The 21,220-nt window shown below is 36.5% G+C and overlaps 1 protein-coding gene across 8 annotated transcripts in view; it reads right to left on the bottom strand.

Annotated features, from left to right (window-relative positions):
• The window catches only part of LOC103702084 (D-alanine-D-alanine ligase family), a 29,299-nt gene that overhangs the window by 3,387 nt on the left and 4,692 nt on the right, over positions 1-21,220 (bottom strand). For 2 of the 8 annotated variants that reach the window (XM_088702450.2, XM_088702455.2), the window contains 16 exons: positions 18,455-18,517; positions 18,160-18,258; positions 14,445-14,522; positions 14,273-14,365; positions 14,059-14,181; positions 12,579-12,659; positions 10,762-10,977; positions 10,581-10,628; positions 6,828-7,082; positions 5,789-5,892; positions 5,224-5,468; positions 4,350-4,418; positions 4,197-4,261; positions 3,162-3,331; positions 2,962-3,040; positions 1,778-2,033 (listed from right to left, as the gene is read on the bottom strand). In XM_088702450.2, coding sequence (XP_088558576.1) covers positions 1,778-2,033; positions 2,962-3,040; positions 3,162-3,331; positions 4,197-4,261; positions 4,350-4,418; positions 5,224-5,468; positions 5,789-5,892; positions 6,828-7,082; positions 10,581-10,628; positions 10,762-10,977; positions 12,579-12,659; positions 14,059-14,181; positions 14,273-14,365; positions 14,445-14,522; positions 18,160-18,258; positions 18,455-18,517 — 2,044 coding nt within the window. The remainder of the gene's footprint in view (positions 1-1,777; positions 2,034-2,961; positions 3,041-3,161; positions 3,332-4,196; positions 4,262-4,349; positions 4,419-5,223; positions 5,469-5,788; positions 5,893-6,827; positions 7,083-10,580; positions 10,629-10,761; positions 10,978-12,578; positions 12,660-14,058; positions 14,182-14,272; positions 14,366-14,444; positions 14,523-18,159; positions 18,259-18,454; positions 18,518-21,220) is intronic. The other 6 variants (XR_015967810.2, XM_088702452.2, XM_088702451.2 and 3 more) reach the window with 6 other exon arrangements.

Below are 21,220 nucleotides of genomic sequence, written 5' to 3' on the forward strand. Positions count from 1 at the left end.
GGATCTCAATATGCATGCCCAGGGTGAACTAAAGGCTCACTTGAATCTATTAGTCACCTGTTTATGCTCAAACAGATGGCTTTTTTTTTCAAATCTGTCTACTTTCCCCCAAATATTAGTCATAGTTAAATGGTCCTTCAATGTAAAAAAAATCCTGCATTCAAGGGTTAATTTTGTTAGAAATAAATCTGATGAGATGATGAAAGGATTATAATATAGTTACTAATACCACCCTACATACAATCACACTACATTATCACAATAGAATCAGTTATAGCCTAATATTTGTCTCTCAGTATTCCTGCCTAGGATAATAATGTGGTGATATGCTTGGAAAATCCCTGTCATCAAACCTTATTACTCCTAAAGTAATCCACATAAGTATGTTTTAAGCATTCACAATATGGCCCAAGTTGTTGTTGCTGAGTTCAAAAGAAGTACAGCAACCTCCTTAACATAATGACTTCCAGCTTTCTGCTTTCATAACCTATCAGCGAAACTTATGAAGGCTACATACCCAGCAAATCACAACCAATGGATGCAATATTTCAAGTCTCATTCTCCAAATCATCATTTTAGATGTATATGTGCTTTTATTAACATTCATAATACGTATTTATAATATATATGCATAATATATATAGGATATGTACAATACACACACACACAGAGGAATAGATAATGATGACATTTCATCACATATTCCAATTCAAGGCCTGAAAAATATGTCCGTAAGTGTGCTCCTGCAATTTTTTCTTATAACAAGTTAAAAAAAAATATCTTATTATAACATTAGCATGTGCTACTTGAGATCTTATATTTAAACCCAAACTCAATAAAAAACATTAACTTTTTTAAGAAGAAAAAATACATTGCAATCAAGGTATGACGTACCAGTACCGGTAGGCGTACCGGTCGCCTACCGGACCGGTACGGTCCTATATTGAACCGGCCAATAGCGCACAGCGCGTGTGTGCGACGCGCTCCACAGCCACTCTATGGCATTTAGCCACTCTGTGGCAAATGCCAAAGAATGGCATCAAATGCCACTCTGTGGCATTAAGGTGCCAGTTTGCATTGGCCGAACCGGATGGAACCGGTCTGGTTCCGTCCAGTTCGCTCTTGTACCAGCCGGTTCAAGCTGGTACGGACCCCATACCGCTCGATTCCGGCCCCAAACCATTTTCCATGCTTGAACTGGTCAAGGACTGGACCAGTCCGATACATGTTGAACCGGCCCGTACCGGCCGGTTCAACATACCATGGTTGTAATATTATTAATATCATATTGTACTGAGGACCCAGTCAATATGAATTATAGCTGCAACTGCGAGCATGACATAACACACATCATGTGACATGTATACTATATATGGAATATTTAAACTCAATTAAACACCTGCATGTCCAATTCAGGTGGAATACCTAAAATGTAGATATCCATATAGAGACCTATATATATTGTCCCGCATCTTTGTTGCCATTCCCACTTTACTGATCTGAAATATAGTTTACAGGGTACATAGACTAAAATGAGGTCCTAGAACTAATGGTCTAAGGCACAGGTGATGCCCAAGGTTATTTTCATTATAACACAGTTATCATAAAGAATAAAGAAGATAAAAGAAAACAAAGCATTCAACGAGCAGGCAATGTGGAAAAGGTACAATTTACACATAACATGCTGTTCTATATAATTAAACTGATCAACTAAAAAATAGCAGAGCACATCCATGGAACCATGATTGTCTGTAAGATTAGGCATAGGAAAACATACCTTGGAATTTCTCCTCAAGCGATAAGATGTCACCAGTTTCTTTAACAGTAATGCTAGGACTCAGTGAGCGCATTTCTCCACGTTTACCTATGACACCAACTGTTATTTCAACCCATTCATTGTGTCCTTCCCATATTAGACTACGAGCACCATCATTTGCTGATTTGGATGAAACAATTATTTCATCCGTCTCAATGAAAGGCTCAAAGACTAATGATTGTGGAGGAGGATTTGGCATCTCAATCACCCCGTGTGCCTAGCACATACAATTGAACAGGAACTTTTGAAAATTGCATTTGATTGAACAATATATTTTTAATTTATTATCTTAGCATACTATGTATTTATGCAAGAATAACTTAAGAATTTCCAACAAATAAAAAAGAAGTTGATAAGCAAATTTTAGTCTAGAAAGATGCACTTGATAAATTCTTTTCAATATCTAGAGGTCATGTGCCTGATGATAAATATTTTCAATATGATCATGAACTGCCATGCTAAAATGACACTTTGCCCTGTATACTATAGCATAGCTTTACCGGCCAGGGTTAAATTGAAAGGCAGATCATCTTAATGTGTCTCCTATCATGACAAATAAACTTATAAATCCTGAAGATGAGAGAGATTTATGCACTGCACGTTATGTTAATTTAAAAGCCAAATTCGGATTAATCTAAGTGAAGGAACTATAGGTAAGCTACCAAACATATTATGATGCCACTAAGGATTTAAGTAGGACCACCTGCATGCATGATACCATGCCCAAAGAAAAAAGAGGACATAAGTAGCAATGCAATAACAAGCAGCTTGCCTGGTGCCCAGTACCAACCCAGTGCAGAATGCTGATACTGGCCCGGAACTGAACATTAAGGGGATGTGTTCTTCATATCTGAGATGCATTTGTACATTTTTATGCCAAATGAGAATGCTTAATAATTAAGATCATAATTCACCTGATATCTACATTTGTACTCGTATACATTAAAACAAAAGGCAGATATGGATATGATTATGCATATTCTGACTAATATCCATTTAATGAGTTGACCATAAGGAGCCAAACAAATGACTGGAGAAAACTTAAGTTCCACTGGCATTATATCTGCCTTTAAACAAAGGACCTACTTACAAGACAAATTCCTACCCACAATGTCTGAAAAACCTAAATGTAGGAGTTTGCAGACCTTTGACAAACTATTAGCTGGAATTCGTGGAAGAAAGTTCCGCAATGCATTTATGTATACTTCCAAATCCTTCACAGTGCTGCAAAACAGTGTGATTGGTGCATCAAAACTCATGCAGATGCAGACTAATAAACACTATGCCAGTCTCAGGCAAACAAAAGTACATATGGAGAGTCACAATTGTGTGAGCATTCACATACCATAGTCTAGCAACTCCAGTCGAGCATCCATCACGAGCTGGTTTCACACATAATGTTTCAGATTTGAGCTTTGTCGTCAAGTCATGCCAAATATCAAGAGGAGATGAATTTAGTAGCTCCTCTTTACTCCTTACATCCTTAGGTATGGTAAGCACTCCTGAACTTGTCAGCTGCATTCAACAGTGGAGAGAATCACAAATTCTAGCAGATTGAGAATGTAAATAATAAATGCCACATCATAAAATAAAAGATTAAGGTAGCTAGCTCTTTAGCCAAATCATAGATACATAAATCTCAGGTCTCATTCACATAGTTGACAGGCATAAATCCATAAAAGAACAGCATTTTGTAAAAGAAATAAATAGGGCTGGGCACCGAAGCATGCCAGTTCATGCCAAAAGTTGGTATGATATAATATGGCAGGCGCATGCCCCACAGTTCTTAGATCATTCATATACATATAAAGGAAACTTAAAGATTTTCTGATGCGACTCATAGGCAGACCCAAAAGGAACACTGCGACCTGAGGTTTGTTGTTTCCTAGGCACTACTTTCAAGTATGTGTATTGTCAGAGCAAGTAATGTATATTGTTTTCTGGTGTGACTCATTGTAAGAGGCTAAGAGCAAAATATGCAACTTGAAACATGCCTCAAGCCTCCGTTATTGAAAACCTATATGAAGAGGCATGGTGGAACATGAGTTACCCACAACACTATCTTGAGCTTAATAATCTTGTTCTTGCAAATTTTTAATAGTTCAGCCAATATTAAAACTTGAATCATTCCATTTAACATAAAAACAGAAACAAGACACCTGCATAAAGTAACTTGTGCAAGTTATTCTACAATTCAACATCACAAATAGAGCTATTTCACCTCATAATGAATATACTTGACAGTTGATACCAAAGCCATTTTCATGTTTAGCTTATACACCGACATTAAATACATAGGTTGAGAAACATAAAACCATTCAATTAGAATAAATTAATTGGTATGCATATCCATCCTTGAAAAGTATTGCAAATAGCATACATGGCTAAGGGCTAGAGATGTTGACACTTTGTCCATGCAAATTTTGGAAGCCATTGATCCAGGACCTGAAAAATGTACTATTATGACAAAAGCCCAGCTGTATAGCAAAAGAGTATAAGTTAGAAGATAGAAAACGATCATGAAAGCTCAAACCTGTGTAAGGAACTCCTGCAGCCTCCAATAAAGCTTGAAGGGTACCATCCTCACCAATACCACCATGCACTGTAGATAATGGCAAATGATGATAATCGAAAGAACTAAAGTAACCTTATGAAAAATAAGGCATCAATACACAACAGAAGTTCAGTTTCTTTGGCTTTATTCTGATTATAAACTAGAACCAAATTAACAGAGACACTCTTTGATCAGTAGTACGCAAACAAAACTATTGACAAAGTACGAAGCATCGATTGATCTTACTTTACCATAGACTAATGTACTAGCTTATTTTGCAGTACATAAGGGAAAGAGATATTAGGCTTGTCGGGAAATTACATTATACCACCGTCATCTCAAGTGACAGCCTGTGCCAGTCCAAGTCAGGCCAGTACCAGGACCCAGCACAGCACCGCTTAGGGCTTCTTTTTTTTTTTTTGAGATAAATTTAGCTAGAAGAAGGCTTATCAAGTCATTTTTTTTGTCTCCAAACAGGCAGCATGCTCCACGCCAGACACTCATTCTTGCTCTCTCTCCCCCCTCTCTCCACCCAATATACTAATTGCCAAAATAAATGTAATAAACAAATAAACAAGCAAAACACAAGTATGTGTGCATTCACATGCATTTGCACGTCACACACGCTCATGCATATATATATATATATATATATATATATATGCACACATATAAGTACACATATAAGTGTGTGGGCATGTTTTTGTATATGTCTCCATCTACATGCCTATGTCCATACACATACTCCACTACCATAAAAACAAGAAGCAAGCATCACTAACTAAAATTGAAATTAAAATTAAACCAATCATAAAACATAAATTTACTGAATGTGGTATCATTCAGGATGAACCTGCAATAAACGCTACTGCTTGAGCTTCTTTAGCATACTCAATCCACTGTTTCAGTGAATATTTCACAGGAGGTTCATCAACAATGTCAAAACCCGTGAACCAACTATGTTTATTTAGAGCTTCTGCGAGTTCAGTCACCACATGCTTGCGTAAATGAGATGTCAGTGCAGCTCTAGTTGGTTCGATTGCCTCAACACATGCAGCAAAAACCTCCTCTGTTGTATGACGCAGAACTAGAGAATAACTGCAGCAGAAAATGGGTTTTAGTAATATATTTTGAAAGAACTAAAAGAATAATGTTGCACAAAGATATGCTAGGAGATAGACTCCCTGATCAAATATTAAAATTCTTATATGTCAATATTTCCAATGAACACATTGAATACATGATATGAAAGCTCTAACATTATTGGTTTAAAATGGTGATAATAACAAGAAGAATCAAGGTTATACAACTTGCAGTAAAAGCAAGCATGACCCTTTGGCCTAAAAGATTTCAACATTTAAGTAGCAAGGATTTACTTGTCTGGATCACTGTAGATATATGTCAAAAAGAACACTTACGGTAAAGACCAAACTATTCTTGAATTGGCATCATTATCTTCGTCGTGGTGCTGGGTAGATGAATATCCATTTGCAGGAGCAAGTAGACATGGAAGTACATCAACCTGAAGTCACCAAAACAATTAAAGAGAAAATAACAATGATAACAAAATTTCATGTAAATCTCAATATGCATATTCTTTGGAGTAAAGAAAATTCTAGAGGCAAGCAAATATATTATCAATAGAATAGATAGGAAAATATAAAAGGATACAGTGGAAAATATAAAGGCCAGAAAGGTAAAATGTAAGCTACTTTGAAGCAATGAATTATATTCTAAATACATAAGGGAAAAAATTCACAAAATGAAGAAACCCAGATGAGGGGGAGAAGTCTACATACACTGACATCAATGTCCATAAGAAGGCATGCCTGTCACTTAAAAAATTTTATGCACTTATTTGCAGATATTATAAACTGGTATGCTGCATGCAAAGCATGTTGCTAAGATACGAGTATGGGTGTGTGTCAGGTAAACGAATTTGATGCTTCAGATTCCCAAAAGAGGATTCACAGTTGCAATTACATGAACATTGACATGCGTAAATAAGCGCATGCATGTAAATTGATGTTTTATGTTATAGTACAAAGAGAACTATGCTTATGGCTAAAATGTTAAATTGGTGATTGAAAGGAAAAAAATCACAAACAATCCATATAATAGAACAAGTAATATCACAAAAAGATGATGATGAGGCCAAATATCTCAATATAATTAAAAAATGAATTCTAAGAGAATTTTTTAGGCTCAAAAATGAATTTTATAAAGATAAAGTATAAAAATTTCTTGGACGATGCAAATTGAGGCTATTTCATAGAGTTCAGGTAAATAGAAGAAATCTTGGTAAAACTTTCATGTAGAGATGGTTTTGAACTTTTTAACAATATTAACATGAAAAGTAGCTGAAAAAGTATATTTTCGACACTTAACAGCACAAATTTTAACATCCAAGATGAGACATTAACTAGCTTCAATTATTTGTAAGCTTTTGCGATTTACATCATCAAAACGTTGCAAGTTAAGCCAGACATTTGTCCCGCTCATGAGAGATACTTGACGTTCTGAAGTTTCTCCTCCAAAGATAACAAAGACCTTTTGAGCTTCTCTGTTTTCTCTTTTGACGTTTGCACGATGTGCAGATTGCAGTCTTGTAGACAATGCACTCCATGACTTTCTCCATGGTACAAGACAAGGGAACCGCAAGCAAGCATGCTGGATAATGGTACGAAGGATGTTTGAATGAGAAAATCCAACCTGCACAAAGAAAGTGTCTTTGCTCAGTACATCACTTAGGGTGCATTTGGATGTCCCTCAAAATCATGATATTTTAGCTTTTCGAAATTACTAACCATAATTTTGTAATGTGAAATGTATGTTGTCGCATAAATTTTCAAAAAACACCTAAAATCATGAAACTAAGGATTTCTACTTTTGAGTACAAATTTTCAAAGTTCATGTTTTTCTCTCATTCTTATCTTCAAATCTTTCCAGTTATGAACTTTCTCTTTCCAACAACCAAGTGTCACCTTAAAAACTCAACTTTTTTTTTAAAATTCAAACATTTAGAATTATTAGAAAATAAAATCATGATTTTTGAATATCAAGCATCCGAACATAGCCTTAAACACTGATGGGCAAGAGAAAAAAGCAGATGGAATACGAGTAGGAACTGTTGGTGTATATCTCTATATCACTTCAGCACACTGAAAGAAGACTTATATATCAACTGTACAAAACGCAGGAAGCAGTTAATCATTTTTACAAAATTGCAAAGAACTTTTCTACGATTAATATCTGCTACAATCAAGAGATATGGTTATTAAATATAGAATATGAATGAGGAGACTGACTTCATTATCTGAATCAAACTGGAGATAACTTTTTTTCCTTCCATAGATAATTTAGCTTTAAGAACTGAAAGATGTGATCCAAATAACAGGTGGTATGAATGCATATTGTAATATGTGTAGTCTGAATTAGATAGTTTCGCTGATGGTGCATGAAATCCTAAATGAAGCAGATCTTCTTTGTTTAATTTGTGCACGATACTAGCAAATTAAGAAACTTGAAACATTGGAGATTTTATGTAGTCATATGGAGCATGGACATATGATTTTATGTAGTCAGCAACCCCCCCCCCCCCCCCCCCCCAAATCAGCAGGTTCAAGATTTGCAAAACCATGCTGAATTGGCCGATTCGGGGCATACCAGACTAGTGGGAGACCGACACAGTTTAGGATATTAAATCGAGACAGGTCCCTCCCCCTGCATGGTTCGCTTAGACCCCAACCCCCTCTGCCCACTCACGATTAGATTCCCTCTCCCCCTGGTTGCTTGCGACTGTCTACCTCCCTGACGCCCACGTTCAAGGGTCCAATAAGTCCCTCCATCCCTCCCTCTCCCCCTCCCCCTCCCTCTCTCTCTCTCTCTCTCTCACTCGGGTTAGGATTAGGGTTTGCTGAGGCGGCCCTCCCCCTCCTTCTCTCCTTTTCTCTCTCTCCCCCTCCCTCTTCGGCTCTCCTTGTTTTGATATACTCTAGAATGGCACAGTACAGACCTATACTATGCCAAACCGGTTGCCGGCCGGTACACGTTTAGGTACCAATTTGGTGAACCTTGAGTATCTTATCAAATTTATCGCATCCACCAAAATACTTATGCATCTGTACCGAGCTGAATCGGTCGCTGGCCACTATGCCCTCCAGTACCAGTTTTGGTGAACCTTGAATAGATTATTGGATTCATCGCATCCACCAAAATACTTGCCTCACAAGTTTTAGGCCATCAAAGTCAAGGTCATCATAGAAGGACCTTAGAAAAAACTTCATTTTAGCTATCAAATGATATATACTCTCCAACATAATATTAACCCTTTGAGCACTTCTCTCTGCACACATACCTTCTCTGCATATTGAATTCTAAAAAGAACATATACTTTTCATACATCACTTAAAAGGGTAAATTCTTGCAGTTCTTTTCTTAACAAAAAGAAAAAATATATTGGGGACACCACCGCTAGGGATCAAACTCTGGACTGCTCCCAAGTGGAGGGAGGCATAGCTAGCTAACACAAGGCTAAGGCTGTTGGTTCATGTAGTGATTATTTTGCCAAATTTGGTCATAATAGCTCGATGAAATGATGGACATTTTGGGTGAGAATATCAAACAAAGCGAGCTATAATCATCATCTTCAAATCACCAGCTCTTTCTAGTGTTAAATACCCACTCCATGATTACCAGTTAAAAATGTGTTCTTCCAATTATTATTTTTTTTTGCAACAATAGCTTAACATTTTCAACTTTGCCATGTTAATGTTAGGTACCATACTGATATGATGCTGAATTGTACCATACTGACACTCGATACACAAATGTGCACTAGTTCGGTATTGGTATAGCATTTTTTGGCTTTTCTTATTATTTCCTCCTTTTGTTTTTTAGGATTATTTTAAGATTTATGGATGTTTAAAATTATTGTAGTGCACTTTTAGAGTACCCAATTAAGCCTTGGTTGCTGTTCAAAGTACCTAGTTAAGGTTTATGGATGTTCAGAGTACTTTTAAAGTATCCATCCACATGGGGAAAGAAGGAGAAAAAGGAAAGAAAAGAAGAAGAAGAAGAAAAAGAAATAAAGAAAGGAAAGAATTGAAGGACGGGCAAAGAACAAAAAGGAAAGAAAGAAAACGGAAGGAAAGAAGAAAGAGGAAATAAAGAAAAAGAGGAAAGAAGAAGAAAATGAAAGAAGAAAGGAAGGGAAGAAAAAGGAAAGAAAGGAAGGGAGAAGGAAAACAAAGGAAGGAACAAAGGAAAAAGGGAAAGTGAGAAAAAGGAAAAAGGGAAAGAAAAACGGGTAAGGGGTCCGAACTGCTCCAAAACGAGTCTAACCAAGCAGTTTCACTTGGTTCGTGCCAATTCAGGCCCTTTACTGGGCCAAACAGCCGAATCGACCTAACACCATGCCGGTTCAAGTCAGTATGCCTTGAACCAAGCGGTTCAAATCAGTAAGGCTTTCCTTTATGTTAAGTGGTGTTTTAACCTATTCACCATCCACTCATTCCCTAATTAAATGTTGTTATAAGATCTTCCACAATCTCAGTAGCCGCTGGAGATAACTCTCAACTACTTGGCTAGCTTTCTTATTAGTATCATAATCTTGATGTTGCTGAGCTAACAAAGCATTTCTTCAAAGCATCAACATTGCAATCAATGAAGCCCCAACTTCATATACACCATCATGACATAGTAAAATAAATGCTTCAATATAGATAATTAATAATGTTACCCTTCTCTTCCTAATTTTATTTTAATAATGCATGTCCTAAATTTTGCTTCTTTAATAGAAACTGCATCATGAAAAGTAAATTATGAGAGTTAAGGTCAGCCCTTATTCCCACAACTGAAAAATCTATGAATCTATCAGCAATTTATGTCCCACAAGCCACAACTTTCATTCTCCCTTATACAAAGGTTCTATCCTATTAAATATGACCAACAGCACAAGCTCTAACACACACACACACATATATATACAGATCACCACTGTAGCTTTGGCACACATAGATCAAGATAGCCTGAAGTAGAGTTCCACTGTGTGTCAGGAAAAAAATATATAATAATGTCATATATATGTATAAGATCGAGGCTTTACAATTTCAGAAAAATCTATCACCGTTACATATGATATCACCATAATATCACTAGTAATCCCGAAGTGGATGTTGACAGATATCAACAGTAATAGAAAAAGGGTACCTTTGAGGCTTGCTGAAATAAAAAGCTGGTTTGCTCCATCCCACTTATCTAGGTCAAATAAATGGCAACAACAGCATAGTAGCAAAAGAAATTAGTAAGCATCATATAAAACTTAGAGAGGGTAAATCAAACAGATACCAGTAAATAAGAATGCCGCAGATAACATGAACTTGTCTCTTACCAAGTTGATATCAGTAAATATGATTGCACCCGACTTAGTGAATCCGAACTTATTATGGTTGTCCACTGATGGTAATACATCAACAGGATCAGGTAAAAACCAGCCATCAATCCTGGCAAAGTCACGCAAATGGAGACGTTGAAATAACAAGGAAGCTCCTTGTCTGATACATTCAATTACATCAGTTGGAAAGCGTGGAGGAGTGTGGTAAGCAACCTGTGAAAAATATGATGGTAAACTTAAGATAAAGTTTTGAAAACCACATGCCTAGTTTAAGTAGAAGTTTAGAACACATGAATATGTTTGAATGCCTGGCCAATATTTGTAAACATAATTTGGTAATGGCTTTCAAGAAGAAGGAACCGAAAACAATGACTGGACTTTCTCATTTAAGTTACAGCCATCATAACAAAGATGCAGCTAAACACAAAAGAACACGAATGAGAATCTCAAGGAAATATAGCTGCTAGTACTGCAACATATTGCTATATATAGTCCAGTTTCTAGTACAAAATGAGTTATAGGCACAAAATAGACTTGTCGGGATCTTAACTACTGAACAATATGAAACTAAGAAATCAGAAAAAATATAAAAATGATAGATGTGTGCAGTTCTTCCCATCAGAAAAGAAGCACAATACAATTATTCAAATCAAGATGATAATGGAAAGTTTTTTGATTGTATATTTACATTCTTTAAACTATATTCTTACACTTCCATACATGTTTCATGCTTTATAAATAAAGCTCAATATCGACTTTATTATACGGTGGATACCACTTAACAATGCTAATTTTTTTTGTTGCCACAGCTGAGATAATATAATATTGTGACTAGGAGTTTCTGAAATCACTATATGGAGTTACTTCACTTACTACCAAATTATCATCCAGTAAGCATATAAGTTAACTTTTAAAATTAGAAAAGATTTTCATGTATTTCGTTCATCCATGCCTGTATGGGCTATTTGTCTTTCTTTTAATTTTTTTCTTTCTCTTTTTGAGATTGAAAAAGGTGCAAGCCCCACCATTTCTACTGCATGAGGGTGTGAATCAAACCCAGGTCTATTGTCAAGACGAGATTTTACCAACTCAACTATTTGGCACCCTACAAGTCATGCAGTCTTAGTGGATTGAAAAATAATGCCTACACAAATACTTTTAAAACTTAGAGTTGGATTTTAAATGTTTATTCTTTATCTCAACATTATAAGTATTATGGAAGCCATAGTTAACTTTCATTTTTTCCTCTCTCATGACACTAGTACTTGGCAGATAGAATGCATGTGAGTCTGACTATTCAGTAATTTGTTGGACAGCAATGAACCAATAGGTAAAATGTTTGGGATCAGATACTCTTTCATGAAATCTTATTTATGCTATGTGGTAATTGCACTCGCACTTTTGGTTAACATACTTGTTACTACATAAAACCTGGAGTGTATTTTCAAAAGAAGATAATGTACCTATGGAGGGGACAAACACTCCGAACATGGTTATACACAAGTATGTATCTACAACACGCATCCATACATCTGAGAGTGTGCACACGTGCACATTTATGTGACTGCTAAGAACCATCCTTGAGCTATGAGTCAAGAGATGAGTGTTTTCTTTCCTTATAATGCCAAAGTCCACGAGTTACGTTTCATCATGCTATACAATTCAAACTCTTATGGCACATATTCATGTTTCCGTCTTGCAGCAGTATAGCTGCAAGTACTCAGATAACAAAAGGCAACATATATCCAGGATCTTCAGCAAATATTTGACCATATATCTAGAAAGGTATATAGATACCTTGCACCCTTTCATACCTGTCTTGTTGGAAGATACTTCCTCCTGTAATTAAATATCGTATCTTCTGCATCATTTCTGCTAGAATATTGAAGCTCCACCTGCCAATGGATGAGATAAAATGATATACCAGGTCCCAGAAACTTCTGTCACTGGATCATGAAAACACTGATCAACAGTGACACTCAAAGTTGACCTTTTAAGTATAAAACTCCCACAGTTGGGCATTCATTGACTTGCAATATTGTTTGTAGATCTATCTAAATATCAGAAATAAATATCCACAAGAAGCCTATCTACAAAGTGAAAATACACAAGTTTAGATCCAGCAATGAAGTTAAATGTTCAAAATTGATCAACGCAATTTTCTACTAAGCCCTGGTAATTACCTTTTTCAGTAAGATTGAGGAGCATATATTAGTGGTGAATCTGGTGATCCTGCTAGTTTCTGGATTGCAAATTTTAAAACTGCCTGCTCCTAATAACAGAAAAGAGAGGCCTATGCAAAGTAGAAAACAAGACAAAAAATAGTGAAAGGATCTGATGGAGTTCGTTTCAAAGGATAGGAACTTAACAATATGAATTGGTGGAACAGAAATATTGGCTTGCTTAGATGTAAGTGATGCAAGGCATCAACAATCACTAAGACTAAAATAAAATAATAAAAATAAACCTTCTAACAGCTGGAATTATGTCCTTTTATTCTTTTGATAGCAGAAGACATATACCCAGCGGAGGATACCCCTCCCTAAATACCCCTAACTCCGCAAACCCTAGGGATTGAACCCAGACCTTTGGTACAACCACCAAGAGACTTTATCAACTTCATTCAGCTGGAAATGTGCTTGAATAGTATCAGAATCTTTTTCTACCCTCAGCCACAACAGTTTATTTAAAGCCAACCAAAACAGCTTATTCTTATACCTTGGGTTTGAAGCAATATCTGGTTTGTAAGGTTAACTCCGGTTTAAGGAATTCCATTATTCTAAGGTGCTCCATGGAGAGAGACTGATCAGACAAAGATGCAAAGCTGTCATCGAATCCGGTCAAACCTCAGATCTTAGTGTATTGTAGCCTATGACACATATATATTATGCCGAGTAGGATTTCCTTGCAAGTAAATGTTTTCAGTTGACAAACATAATATACTTCGTTTTGAGGAGTCGGTAAATGGGTCAGATTTTCATTGGAGATTCTGAATGTACCTAGTAAAGGGACCTCGAATCACAAGATTCACTAATCCATGAACATCAAAATCATGTGGTCATAATTAAACCACAACCCAGCTTCAAAATCATGAACATCGGTGCCGGCATCTTCTAACTACATAATATATAGCCATCATATATCCATAACAAAAGAATCTTTAAGCCAACTATTTGAGGCTGGTTGGTTCTATATAAAATATCTTAGAATGCACACTGAGATATCATGAGCAATATGAAACAATATACCAGAACCAGTTAATTGTTAGAACATGAAAAATATGATGGAACCTACTTCAGTTGGAAGTAGAACAACAGGGTGGCAATCAGTATCTGTCCCAACATCAATGACAATGGCTGTAAATTCACTCCCACCTTCTAGAAAAACTTCAACAATAACTTTATCATCAATGCCCTGCTGGTCATAGGAAACATTCAGTTGAAAGCAAAAGTTTTCCATCATTTTCTTTTCTATTGTATTTTATTAAAAAATCAGTGAATGTAATTACCTCTGATATTATATCAGTCGCTTTCCCAATGGCATCATCAACACCATGAGCAACTGCAACACCAATACTTGATCCTGCTCTAGTTGGCTTGACCTGCAAAACCAAAAATGTCAATCATGACTATATTGATATTCATTCCACAACATTTTAACATAAACCAAATGGGCCTTACCACAACTTTTCCTCTTTCTTGGTCCAGATGATTGCTCCAGAACCACTTTATTAATTCAGACTTGTCTGGTTGATTGTGCTAAATTTTCACACATACAAAATTAATTCCAAAGGAGCAAAAAGGATAGATGCTGCTTTCCAACCAGGAAATCCATAGTACAGACAACAAAGATAACAGAGATAGATTCTGAGACATACATTGTTGCTAGCATATCAACAACCTACACAAGATGGTCAGACTTGCAAACCTAAAGCAAGTTAGTAGAACAAAAGACCATGCTGAAGTGGCTTTAACAACACATTTACTAACATGAAGATCGAGCATTAATGTTTTCATATGCATAATGCTTCATTCTATTCATGCTCCATGGAATTGTAACGCCTTACACTGCAAACACAAAGAAGCAAGTAGGGGTGTGCAACAAAACTGAACAAACCACAAAACTGACCTGAGCCAGTTATTTCAGTTCGGTTTAGGTCGAGTTTTCGACATGCAGTCTGATTTTGGTTTGGAATTTCTTGGAACCGAAAAAATCGGTTCAATTTATAAGCTCTCACGCTTGGCGACAGGACCTGTAAGGATTCTTCTTTCAAAGCGAGAAATTTTCATTTAAATAGTCGATGTGGGACTAAATGGAACCAATTTCCTCAACCCTAACACTTCTAAGCAAGGTTTGTTGTATCGGTCGATACCAAGGTCCGCCGTATCGATACCAGTCGGCGTACCGGTGGCGGCTCAGACCGGTCCGACCCGGTCCCGGCCCGGACCGGTCCGAACCGTTTCTGTACCGGTTCCGTACCGGTTCTTCAACAATAAACTACCGGTACCGGATTCCACGCTGATCCGCTACCGGTCCCAGGCCGGATCAGTACGGCAAACCATGGTCGATACCGTACCGTATCGAACATACCATACTATACTGGACGTACCGTACCGATACAGAATCAGTTTGTGATACTATACCGTACTAATACTGGGTACGCCGAATCTTACCATACCATACCGTGTACTGACACCATAATAGGATAGTACCAATATAGAGTCATCGAGACAACAAATCTTGCTTCTAAGTCTTCGATCAAATATCAACAATCATCCATCACCCAAGCCTTTTAAGAAGCAGTATATATAGCCCATCACACCCAAGACAACGACCATGGCGTGCCCTAATTTTTTTCTCTTTCGAGCCTCTAGAACCCTAAATCCTGTACTCCTCCATCCATCACCATAGCAACTTGAAACCCTCGGCTCCCTTCAATCTCCTCCACTGCTGGTGTCTGTAAAAGGTCTTCTTTTTTCTTGTCTATTTCCTCATTTCTTTCTTCATTCTAGGATTGTTTATGAATTGTGAGATGGGTTTTCTCTAGGGGTCCAAAGGCTTGTTTCTCAAAACATTCGCAATGGTCGCCTGAGGGCTTTTGCCTCACCGGGCTTGAGGGCCTTTGCTGCTCGATCCTTTTTTGGATGTCTAAGATCGCCTTCAGTTGAAATTCCTTTCTTACGATTCCGTTGTGTAGTTCTACATTTTTTCCCGTTTGGTTGAAACTAGAAAGTTTATTTTTTTATCTATTTATGGTGGCATGTTTTCTCTTTTCCTCTTCTTATTGTTATAGATTTTTTTTTTACTAGTCACTCGTTGCTGGTTGCTAATTGCTGATGATGATAAATCCAAAAACTTGTTTCTCAAAACATTTGCAGTGGCTGCCTGCGGGCTTTCGCCTCGCCATGCTTGAGAGCCTTTGCTGCTCAATGCTTCCTTGGATATCTGAGATCGCGCCACCCCCCACACACACAAAAAAAAAAAAAAACTTGGAATACCGTTGTTACAATTCTGTGTCTATTTTAGATTTTTCTCCCATCTGGTTGAACACTTTTTTTGTCTATTTATGGTTCCTTGTTATTATAGTTTAACTTGATAAACCGAACTGAACCAAAACGAATTTTTCAGGTCAGTTTGAACTGGTTTTTGTATTATGTCGGTTCAGTTTCAGTTTCAATTTTGGGAAACTGATTTTAGCCAGTTTGGTTTCAAAAATAACCCTAAACCGACCTGACCTGAACTGTGCACGCCCCAAGAAGCAAGGTTTTAAAATGACAATACGAAGACAAAAATTAAATGCTTCATATTATTCCTGCATTAGGAAAGTGCAGAAGTGTAAATTTACACGTTGCATACATGAAGAATCAAGTTCCTAGATTAAAACAGGAAATCCAAATACAGAATTATGTTCAGGACTCTTGAATTTGTCACTGTAATATCAATGGTAGAAACCCATCGAAGGTTGAATTTCGCTTAAGAGATAACAGAAGAGAAACAAAAAACAAGTGCTGATGACCAAGATAAAATTATATATCCCAAAACTGTTCTGATATATGAAAATGAGACATAATCTGATAATAGAATAAGATAAAATCAGACCAAGTAGAACAACATATCGCTATCACAAGTACATTGGACAAACCTTAACATTTACCAACTTTCACATGCTGCTAAATTTGTTCATCAAGTGTTATCAGTCAGATGTTTTTTATGCACATTAGTTAGCATATGTAAATTTGGCAACATTGCGCACATATTGTAATTAGCTCATTAGAAACCAGTACCCCAACTCTGCATGTATTTTGGGCAAGCATGCTCCTAAATAAGTATTGCAAATGTGTTCCATCTCCTCTTCCCTTGTTTATACTTCTTAATTCCAGTATCTATACAAATACTTTGCATCATTCCCTTTTTTGGGCTTTATACCTCTAAAGGAGTTCATGAAGATCAGAATTCCACGGGAGAGGCTGGTCATACATGCTTGATCTGATGCGTTAGAGGTCCACGGAGTTTCTGTCTAGTGCCATAGTATGAAACTCTAGTCAAATGCCTTATCTCTCCACTGTGTTGTCCTCGTCACTCTTAGAATACCGTAGTAGGAAACTAGGGGTGAACCAATCCGAAATTATTCTTTTTCTTTTTCTTGGTTGTGGGGCAGGGGATGGGGTGTGGTTGGTTGCCAGGTGGGAGCTCTTTGAGGACATCAATGTTTGCTCTCTTCCCTTGTTTCTACTTCTTAATTCCATTATGTATACAAATACTATTTTATCATTCCCTTTCTTTGGCTTTCTACCTCTAAGGAGTTCATGCAGATCTGAATTCCACAGGGAAGGCAGATCATACATGCTTGATCCAATGCTTTAGAGGTCCATGGAGTTTCTGTCTAGTGCCATAGTATGAAACTTTAGTCGAATATGTTATATCTCTCCATTGTGTTCTCCTTCACATCACTCTCTGAAGACTATAGCAGGAAATAGGGGCGAAGAAGTCTGTTTTTTTTTCTCTTTTTTTTGGGGGGGCGGGGGAGGGTTGGCTGCAGGTGGGAGCTCTTTGAGGACATTTATGCTTGCTCTTCACAAGGTTTGTCATCCCAGATATTCAAATGCTCAGCCATGGCTAGTACACAGATTGATGACCATTACATTAGCTCGTGAGAAGCCATTATGGATAATGGATATCAACAGTATTTCTGCATCCATATCATGGGTCATGGCTACCCTGTGCCAGGCTTCTGATTCTATACTACACAATCAACCAACATTATCACTGGCATTAGATTATCATTAAGAGATATGTAAACCAAAACAAAACCCAATTAAAAGCATATGTAATGCTGGTATAGGCATTCTATATGATCAGGTAGCCTGTCAAATCAATTAAACATAATCTTCATACAATTTTAGAAGTATCGTCTCCATTATTCCCCAGTATTCTTGGCATTGGCATAGACCTTACGTCTCTGTTTTGACCTGTCTTTATTTTTCTCCCCTTCAACTTTAAAAACACAATACCAATCGCATCACATATTACTATATAAAAAAGTTATGAATGAACAATACAAAAATGCAATGATATTTAATCAATGCTATGCAGCAGGCCATGCAATCATAACCAACAATATACTAGGTAACAAAAACAAAGTATGACAATATAACAATAATTAAATAAAGTAGTGAGTGTAGAGTTACACCTCTACAAGAAAACTTGGTACCGTCACAAATCCTTGTTTGCTCAGCTCCAAGGATGCATTGTACTACCAATGAAATAAAAACAAAAAAAAAGATACCATTAGGTATTATATTAAGAAGAAATTAGATTTAGTTTAAGGCATAGTACCATGTAGAATTATTTATGGATGTTATATGAATAAATGAAATGTACACATTGATCATTTAAGTCATATAAAGCTGCTGCCTATGTCTATCTTGTTTCTCAATTAACAAACTAATCATAATCATAATCATCTAGCCTCTACCCAACTATTTGGGGTCCGAATTTTATAGATTTTCATTTGCCAAGTATTCCTATCTGGAGCCACTTATGATGTTATTCCAAGTTTCTTCATATCCTTCCTCATAACCTCCATCCATGTTAGTTTAGGTCTTCCTATTCCTTTCTTACAACCTTAACACAAACTAAAGTACCTCTGCTTACAGGAGTCCTCCTCATATCTTCGTTGTATATGTACATACCATCTCATCTGATTTTCCATCTTTTCCTTAATATGTACAGCTCTTCTAATATATATATTTCGGAATCTATCCTTCTTAGTTTTACCACCCATCCATCTTAACATTCTCATTTCTATTGTACTCAATTTATTTTCACATATTTTCTTTATTGTCCAATACTCTGAGCTATATAATGTTGTAGACCTTATTGTTGCTTTATAAATTCTTTTCTTAAGTCTCCAAGATATGCATCTATCACATAATATTTCAAACGCACCTTTCCACTTCATCCAAGCAACTCCAATTCTATTACACATATCTTCATCTATATCCCTACTATTGTTTTATAATAAAATCCTAAACAATAAAATCAATCACTTTATGGTATCTCTTGTCTATTGGTCTTAGTTGATATTACATATTCATTTCCATCCTCATGAAGTTCACATTGCATATACTCTATCTTTGCTCTACTAAATTTAATCCCTTATCCTCTAAACTTTTTCTTCATAAGTCCCATTTAGTATTTGATTTACTTTTCTTTTCATCAATCAATAAAATATCGTCCACAAAAAACAGATCGTGGTACATCTTCTTGAATGTTAGCTATGAGTTTATCTATAATTAATATCTTATATTGGCTTAGTGCTGATCCTTGATGTAAGTCTATTGTGATTGGAAAAACACTTATTCTATCGCGGGAACACCAAACACTTGTTAGTGCCCAACATAAATGCCCTCAATTATTTCAATATATCATTTATATATACTCTTCCTTCTTAAGCCTACCAAATCACTTTTCTGGGCATCTTATCATAAGATTTCCTAAATTAGTAAAGACCACATGTAGACTTTTCCCTCTTTCTATATCTTTTTATCGATTGTCTAAGTAAAAAGATAGCCTCCATTACTGATCTTTCAAGCGTAAACCCAGATTGGTTAATTGAAACGGTTGTTATTTTTTTTAATCTTTGTTCAATTATCCTTTCCCATAACTTCGTTGGCTGACCCATAAGATTAATTCGTTTTGTACATCACCTTTATTTTATGAACAGCTATATACTTCTCCTCCAACCATCTAGCATTTTCTCAATTTTTTATAATTATATTACATAGGTTAGTAAGCCAATTTAACCCAATATCTCCTATTTTTTAGTACTACAATACTCCATCGACAACCAAGATGCCCATAAAAATTGCAAGTATTGTAAACAACGAAGCAAGTAGATATAACAATGAACGAGAACTATGTTTTTGACTGACTAGAATAGGGGATTTATCAGGTATTATCTGATATACTAATGTTCTACAGTACCTAGTAATTTTTGAAGGAACAATGTCAGCACCATGGTTAAAAATAATCTCTAATATTATTAGAATGGTAATTTTACCTTTAGATAAAGTAGCTTATTAATTTCTACACTGATATGCATGTTTGTGCACGTTTAGACATAGTTTATTATTGTATACAAAATAGATCTTTCCTTGTACCAAAAAAAATTCTAGTGTCTCCATAATCATAAGAAGACAACATGGGCTTGAAACATGTGCTAATTTTTGATACAACATGAGCTTGAACCTTGTCTTCTGAACCAAGGTTCGCTGTCTCAGTACCGAACCCCGTAGCAGTGCCACACTAGCATAGTGTCAATACAGTATGAAATTTTTTTAGCATACCAAGTGTCAATACGCCATCCGTACCGGATACCGAATCGGTACAGTACGGTATGCCATGTACCGCCCGATTCGGGCCGATATGGCATACCATGTTCTCAACCATATCTCTACTTCTTAAGGGCTATTGAAAATTGTTCTAGGAGAAAGAAATGAACCTTAATTTCCTAGTTTCACTACCACCCTTTGGAAAAATGTAGCTGTGGTCCCTTTTCCCTTTCATATCTGCCTTTTGCTTTTGGGAAAAGATAGGTGCAATGGATTAGGTTGGGTTTAGGTCTTATATGGAGACAACACTAACTAGTTTTTGATTTTGCATCATAGCCCCAAAACCAACCTAACTAAATAGTTTTAGGTCAGACCAAGGTTCGTCGTCTCGGTACCAGATCTCGTATCGGTGACACACTAGCACAATGTCGATACGGTATGGAACGGAATTTTTTTTGGAATATCGAGTGTTGGTACGCCATCCGTGCCGAATATCGGTACCGAACTGGTATGGCACGTTACGCCCCGTACCGTCCGATTTAGGTTGGTTTTGCATACCATGGGTACAATATTTGAATTTTATTATCTGGATGCTATTGATTATCTCTTTCTCCAATAGAAAA

This window comes from Phoenix dactylifera, chromosome 8 (assembly GCF_051530095.1).
Source record: "Phoenix dactylifera cultivar Ajwa chromosome 8, Ajwa_hap1_PhDact_Kaust_v1.1, whole genome shotgun sequence".
NCBI classification, from domain to species: Eukaryota; Viridiplantae; Streptophyta; class Magnoliopsida; order Arecales; family Arecaceae; genus Phoenix; species Phoenix dactylifera.